The following is a 7,909-nucleotide window of genomic DNA, read 5'->3' as shown; positions in this document are numbered from 1 at the left end:
TGGGTGGGAGGGGAGTCTGGGGGAGAACGGATACATGCGTATGCATGGCTGAGTTCCTTCTCTGTTCACCTTAAACTGTAACAACATTGTTAATCAGCTATACCCCAATACAAAAGTAAAAGTTTTTTAAAAATAAAATACATGCACAACTTTAAAAAAATGTGTTGGTAATACAGAAAATAAGGAACCCTTACCAGGCTTCCCTGATGGCTTAGATGGTAAAGAGTCTGCCTGCGGTGCAGGAGACCTGGGTTCGATTCCTGGGTTGGGAAGATCCCCTGGAGAAGGAAATGGCAACCCACTCCAGCATCCTTGCCTGGAAAATTCCATGGACGAAGAAGCCTGGCAGGCTACAGTCCATGGGGTCCCAAAGAGTTGGACATGACTGAACAAGTCCACTTTCTTTCTTTCTTATGCAATTGTTGATGGAAATATAAACTAGTTCAGCCAGTATGAAAAAATCATATGGAGGTTCCTCAAAAAATGAACAATAGAACCAACCATATGATCCAGCAGTTCCACTTCTGAGTATCTGAAGAAAATGAAAACACTAACTTGAAAAGATACGTGTACCCCCATGCTCACTGCAGCATTACTTACAACAGCCAAGACATGGAGACAACCTCAATGTCCACTGACAGGTGAATGCGTAAAGAGGATATTGTACAATGGAATAATACGCAACCATAAAAAAGAATGAAAATATGCCATCTGCAGTGAATACATAGGGAGGGGAAATAGGAATGCAAAGTGTAAATGGGAAAAGGACTGTGTGAGCTGATTATAGGGAACTTAATAGTCAAATTGGTATTCATTCAAAGCTACCGGAGACTGATTTTACAACAAGACTAAATTGTGCGATTATTACACATTTACTAAACAAAGTGTGCCAGGCACTGATCAGGGCAGTGGTGGACAAAAGATAGAAGGTCCCTGCCCTCATGATCCTTGCACTTAAACAGCAGGGAAACAGACAACTGTTTCAGGCAGTGAAGAGTACCATAAACCTAGACATTGTACTTGAGGCTGATGAGAGCAAAGGGGGAAACTACTTTAGATGGGTGGTCATGAGAGGCCTCTTTCAGGATGTAACTTCAGTACTGACAGTCACATGATGAGTCAGTCATGCAAAGCACGAGAAGATGCTTTCAGGGTGAGTGAACAACAAGTAAAATGCTGCCAGAGAAGGAAAGCAACACCCATGAGGGTGGAACAAAGGCCAGTGTGCTAGAAGTAGCAAATTAAGTAAAGGGAAGAATGCGGTAAAAAGACAAGGACAGAGAGATAGGAGCCAGACGTCAATGCAGGGCTGTATAGTCATTCAGATTTTAGCTTAAGTGAAAGTCGCTCAGTCATGTCCAACTCTTTGAGAACCCATGGACTATACAGTCCATGGAATTTTCCAGGCCAGAATACTGGAGTGGCTAGCCTTTCCCTTCTTCAAGGGATCTTCCCAAACCAGGGATCGAACCCAGGTCTCCCTCACTGCAAGCGGATTCTTTACCAGCTAAGCCACAGGGGAAGCCTAAGAATACTGGAGTGGGTAGCCTATCCCTTCTTCAACGGATCTTCCTGACCCAGCAATCAAACCGGGGTCTCCTCCATTGCAGGCGGATTCTTTACCAATTGAGCTATCAGGGAAGCCCTTTAGTTTAAGTAGCAACGGTGTATTAATAACCATAACCTTTATACTGCTAACAGTAGTACAAGGGATAACCATGCTGTGTGCTTAATCAAACAAGTCCCAAACAGGAACTTGTTTGTACCAAAAATGTGTATGTGAACCCATGCTAACCTGAATGATAAAGTCAGTCCTTAAGATCTAAACACAGATAGAGGCTGGTCAGGTTAAGGCCAAACTACATTCTTTAAAAAACAACCAATCTTACACTTGCATATAACTAATGTGCTGCTTTACTTGTCTGAAGCAAAAAAAAAAAAAAAAAACACAACGCTAAAGGAGTCATTTACTTTCCTGGGCCCCAAACACAGCTGCTCTGAAACAACATTTAGACCATTCTGATAGTTCTATGGCTAACTTTTAAAAATGAAAGATCACTTTGCCTTAAGCAAAGACATGATGTATTCGTCTCCTTTCCTCACTTCCTTGAGATTTTGACCAAACGGCACTTTTTCTAGAGAGAATGACTTTAAAAAGAGCAACCCGTGCTTCACTGAAGAACAGTATGCCCATCACACCACCACAACAAAACCAATCGTAACAAAACCAAGAAACAGATGAACAGTTCCCTGGGCAAAAACTAAAAATGGAGTTCCACAGATGAAACCTACAACAAAAAAGATGAACTGTTGAAGATGATGCTGCCACATAAAAAACTACTACTTTTTTGGTAGATGATGGCAAGATTCCACATCAAACCACAACCCATACAGGTGCTACAATCCTTTGACCTGAGTTAGTCTGGGGGATTGACACCTGTTTATTTGCCAACTACGGCGGCAATTCATGATCTTTTCTGCGGGGTCGGGGGTCAGAGACTTCCCTCTCTCTGCAGAAATGAAAATAATACACACAAAGTATTGCATGTAAATTAAGGAGTTGCATGACCCCACCTGTGTTCCTCAACGTCACCTGAAAAAATCTCTGATCTATGTATGGTATAAGTGACTATGCTGATATGGGTATGTTGAATGATATCTGGTAAATCAGTATTACCACAGTATTTTAGAATAGGAGAAAAAGCATTTAATCTCAGGGTTCTGAGATTACAAGATGCCAGGATTTGCTCCCAATTATAGCTATGTGAGGCTTCCCTGGTGGCTCAGTGAAGAATCTGCCTGCAAGGCAGGAGACCTGTGTTCGATCCCTGGGTTGGGGAGATCTTCTGGAGAAGAGAAAGGCAATCCACTCCAGTCTTCTTTTCTGGGAAATCCCAGGGACAGAGGAGTCTGATAGGCTACAGTCCAGGGGGTCACAAAGAGTCAGACACAACTGAGTGACTAAAAGCACCAACCACATTGCTATATGAAGTTTGGCCAAGTTACTTAGCCCCTTCTAAATTTAAGTTTCTCATTTTTTAAGGTAAATATAATACCTACAATAGAGGATTCCTGTGATGACTGAAGCACAGGATAAAACACTTCACACTTTGACTAGTTCTAAAAGTGAAAGTCAAAGTCACTGAGTTGAGTTCAACTCTTTGAGACCCCATAGACTATGTGGTCCATGGAATTCTCCAGGCCAGAATACTACAGTGGGTAGCCTTTCCCTTCTCCAGGAGATCTTCCCAATCCAGGTATCTAACCCAGGTCTCCTGCATCGCAGGAGGATTCTTTACCATCTGAGCCACCAGGGAAGTCCAACTAGCTCCAAGTAGGTTCTCAAATGCCATTATTTCTTTGCTCTTCCCCTTCAAGTCTTGTTTGACTATTAGTGGTAGAATATTCTGTAAAAGATTACAGAAGTCAGACTTCTCCAGAAAATTGAGAGCATTAAATTTGACTTTTCCTCCACTTAATTTTGGCTCTTCTCTCCAGCACAAACATCTATAGAAAGAATCTGCTCCTGGTTTAAAGGAGTAAACCTGATTAACACACTAAGGGGAAGAAACCTCAGATACACACAAACCACACTGGGGGTCTATGAGAGCTGAAGAAACTGAATCCTGAATATCTCAGTCAAGTGATGAACTTTGTATTCAACTGAGCTATGAAGATTTGGCCTTTTAATTAAGTCACTAAACCATTATTAATTTTTGATGGAGATGGCTTGATTTTTCTGGCCAAATAAATGTGTTTAAAAAGGAGTTACGTGGGACTTCCTTGGTGGTCCAGTGGCTTAGACTCCGTGCTACCAATGCAGGGGGTGTGGGTTCAGCCAAAAAAAAAAACAAAACACTTTCATTAGGAGGGTAAGTGTGGCAGCTGGAATGGTGGGAAAAAACAAGTAAAATCCAGGAGGGCCATTAAGTCAAGATTCTTCAATGTCAGTGGGGCTGGGCAGAAACTAAAAGGCAATGAGGTACACGTGGCAGGTACAAGTATGGCGTTAAAATGCAAGCATCTTAAACATCATTTAGAAAAGACTCTTATACTCTTGAACACAGCTAAAACATACCTACATTTGGATATGCTTATCTGACTGCCATGTATCACACATTTTCTATTCTACTCTATTCCGTAGGAAAGTAAAAATGCTGGTGGCTACTCACTGAACTGACTTCGTAACTCACTTATGGGTTGAAATCAGCAGTCTGAAGGACACTGAGCTAGAGTGTTCCCACACAGTAAAACTTAGGAACCTCGCGCCTCAAGTGTTTCAAAGCAAAAAGAGAACTGAAAGGAAGAAAGCAATAAAGAACTTGTTTTTAAAAAGATGAAGGGGAATGCCATTCCCAGGATCAGAGCACTAGTCAAGATTTGTCTGTACTGCCACAACCACTCATGTGCCTGAGGCAAGCCACTTTCTGGGCCTCCCGGAGGTAGGGGGTTAGTTGAGTAGATGCTCTTGAAGGTCACAAATAAGAGAACGCGGAGATACTGAAGTAAAATTCACCCTGGCAAAGAATGAAGTCTCGGAAGAACATCCATCTGATACAAAACGGAGTGCTGGCAGTATTTAATGCATCAGCCAGGTGCTCAATTAGGCTAATTGAATCTTCCTGATTCTTGTAAGGCAATGCATTCCCTGAGGAGTTCGACAACCTACCTACCAGAACAGTTCACGTCAGCACTTCTTTTATAAATATTAGGCACAGACATCGTACACAGGGTCAAATGCACAAGTGGCTTAGGTCCCTCACAGAGGGGGCTGGTTTTGTCCTCTAGCCCAAAAGACAATCAAGGCTTGTGTACTCTTAGCCATCATCTGCTACTTATTGGTTCACCCCATCCCTAACTGACGTCCACATGTTTGTCTTGAGACATGAAGCAAACTCCTCAGCGGTACGGTCCAGAATAGAAGCTCTGTGTGCTGCATGCATGTGTGTGGACCCAGAACCGACACGAAAGGAAATAGAGTCCTTCACCTCTATAAGCCTGCGTATGGGCCTGGCGCGGCGAAAGCAAATCAGCTCGGGGTAGAGGTAGCTAGGTGAAGGAGTTTGGGTGGGGAAAAAGGGCCAAAAACCCAAGAGTCAGCCCGGGAGATGGAGGGGCGGGGCAGAAATAAAAAGAAGAGTTACCATGCCACCAAGCACTTCGTCCTGGTCATCAGCAAGAAGCAGCACCACATTGGGCCTCCGAGAGCTCTTCGCCGCCCCGGAGACCCCCAGGCAACCACCTAGCAGGAGCAGCAGCAGCAGCAGCGGCGGCGGCGGCGGTAGCGCGGGGCTCCCGGAGGTCAGGTGGCGAGGGCCGCCTCGCCGGGGCCTATCTGGGGCCAGAGACAGGAGCCGCATGGCGGACAGGGCTCCGGGGGTACCCCGGGCGGAGTGGAGAGATCTGCGGATGACTGACGAGCAACTGGAAGATAAGGGTGTACAGTAGGGGGCAGGGGCTCAGGTCAGGCGTTTTCTCCCGGGCGGGATCACGTGAATCGGGGGCAGGAGGCGGAGCACGCCGTGCGGTCACGTGACGGGTGACGGGGCGGGGCTTCGGACGGAAAGGGAGCTGGGCTGCAGCAGCCGGTAGGGAAAGCGGGAAGTGGCCTGGAAGCGGGGAGGAGGCTGCCGCCCGGCGGACCCGCCCTTGCTACCAACTCGGGCAGAAGTTGGGTTCTGGTAGGACCTGTTTCGGAGTGCTTTGCGCAGGGATGAAAATGGGGGAAAGATCGGATAAAAGGAGGAGGGAATCAGTCAATAGGAAGCAATTACGGCATCTGGTCCAGTCACTTCATGGCAAATAGATGGGGAAACAATGGAAACAGTGACAGACTTTATTTTGGGGGCTCCAAAATAACTGCAGACGGTGACTGCAGCCATGAAATTAAAAAATGCTTGCTACTTGGAAGAAAAGCTGTGACCAATCTAGACAGCGTATTAAAAAGCAGAGAAATTACTTTGCCAACAAAGGTCTGTCTAGTCAAAACTATGGTTTTTCCATTGGTCATGTATGGATGTGAGAGTTGGACTAAAAAGAAAGCTGAGTGCCAAAGAATTGATGCTTTTAACTGTGGTGTTGGAGAAGACTCTTGAGAATCCCTTGGACTGCAAGGAGATCCAACCAGTCCATCCAAAAGGAAATCAGTCCAGAATATTCACTGGAAGGACTGATGTTGAAGCTGAAACTCCAATACTTTGGCCACCTGATGCAAAGAACTGACTCATTTGAAAAGACCCTGATGTTGGGAAAGATTGAAGGAGGGAGGAGAAGGAGATGACAGAGGGTGAAAGGGTTGGATGGCATCACTGACTGGGTGAGTGGGAGCAAGCTCTTGGAGTTGGTGATGGACAGGGAAGCCTGGTGTGCTGCAGTCCATGGGGTCGCAAAGAGTTGGACACGACTGAGCGACTGAACTAAGAAAAAGGAGGTATATGCCTCCCAGGTAGTGGAAGCTGGTGGGCAAAGTCTGGGTCTTACTGTATTTAATCCCTGAGTCAGTGCAGTTCAGTTCAGTCGCTCAGTCGTGTCAGACTCTTTGCGACCCCATGAACCGCAGCACGCCAGGCCTCCCTGTTCATCACCAACTCCAGGAGTCCACCCAAACCCATGTCCATCGAGTCGATGATGCCATCCAACCATCTCATCCTCTGTCGTCCCCTTCTTACACAGACCACAGCCTTGTCTAACTCATTGAAACTAAGCCATGCTGTCTGGGGCCACCCAAGATGGCTGGGTCATGGTGGAGAGGTCTGACAGAATGTGGTCCACTGGAGGAGGGAATGGCAAACCACTTCAGTATTCTTGCCTTAAGAACCCCATGAACAGTATGAAAAGGCAAAAAGATAGACTGAAAGATGAACTCCCCAGATTGGTAGGTGCCCAATATGCTACTGGAGATCAGTGGAGCAATAACTCCAGAAAGAATGAAGAGATGGAGCCAAAGCAAAAACAACACCCAGTTGTGAATGGGACTGGTGATGGAAGCAGGGTTCGATGCTGTAAAGAGCAATATTGCATAGGAACCTGGAATGTTAGGTCCATAAATCAAAGCAAATTGGAATTGGTCAAACAGGAGATGACAAGAGTAAACATCAACATTCTAGGAATCAGTGAACTAAGATGGACTGGAATGGGTGAATTTAACTCAGATAACCATTATATCTACTACTGTGGGCAGGAATCCCTTAGAAGAAATGGGAGTAGCCATCATGGTCAACAAAAGAGTCCGAAATGCAGTACTTGGTTGCAATCTCAAAAACGACAGAAAAATCTCTGTTCGTTTCCAAGGCAAACCATTCAGTATCACGGTAATCCAAGTCTATGCTCCAACCCAGTAACGCTGAAGAAGCTGAACTTGAATCCTTGGGTCAACAAACGCTTATTGAAAGCTCTTATATGTAAAATTGTTTTTAATATTTCCTGCAACTCATTTTAACTGTAAACCTGACTATACTATTCCTCAGCTGATACCGTGATTTCAAACCAACAGTTTCAGGATATTTTGGTAGCCTAAATATCCCTTGATGGATTTTGGAATATTTACCCTAGCATTCAATTGGTGAGTTTATGAAAGACCTCTTAGATGAAGTTGGAGGCTGTGTAATTAAGCAAAAATCAATACACTGCTTTATGGTTACCCAACCAAATATTAAGTAAACTTTGGGGGGAAATTCTATGAACCTAAGACTCCAGATAGTTCTGTGATAGCTCTAGAACAGCTGCTACTCTGCCCAAGTCTAGGAAACAGAACTATCTGTGGCCTTGGAGGGTATATGTTTAGTGAGATAAGTCATACTGAGAAAGACAGATACTGTGTGGTATCATTTATATGTGGAATCTAAAAAAGAAAACAAACTAGTGAATATAACAATAGCAAAAGAAATATCCCTGGCAAGGTGAACAAGCC

The 7,909-nt window shown here is 44.8% G+C and overlaps 1 protein-coding gene across 1 annotated transcript in view; it reads right to left on the bottom strand.

Annotated features, from left to right (window-relative positions):
• GNS (glucosamine (N-acetyl)-6-sulfatase) overlaps positions 1 to 5,477 on the bottom strand; it is a 50,278-nt gene extending 44,801 nt beyond the window's left edge. The window contains exon 1 of the mRNA XM_010841583.1: positions 5,145 to 5,477. Coding sequence (XP_010839885.1) covers positions 5,145 to 5,360 — 216 coding nt within the window. The 5' untranslated portion in view covers positions 5,361 to 5,477. The remainder of the gene's footprint in view (positions 1 to 5,144) is intronic.
• Positions 5,478 to 7,909: the final 2,432 nt, after the last annotated feature.

Source organism: Bison bison, unplaced genomic scaffold, assembly GCF_000754665.1.
Source record: "Bison bison bison isolate TAMUID 2011002044 unplaced genomic scaffold, Bison_UMD1.0 scf7180017864163, whole genome shotgun sequence".
Lineage (NCBI taxonomy): Eukaryota > Metazoa > Chordata > Mammalia > Artiodactyla > Bovidae > Bison > Bison bison.
The sequence above is the reverse complement of the archived record's forward strand: the minus strand, read 5'-3'. Positions and strand labels throughout refer to the sequence as shown.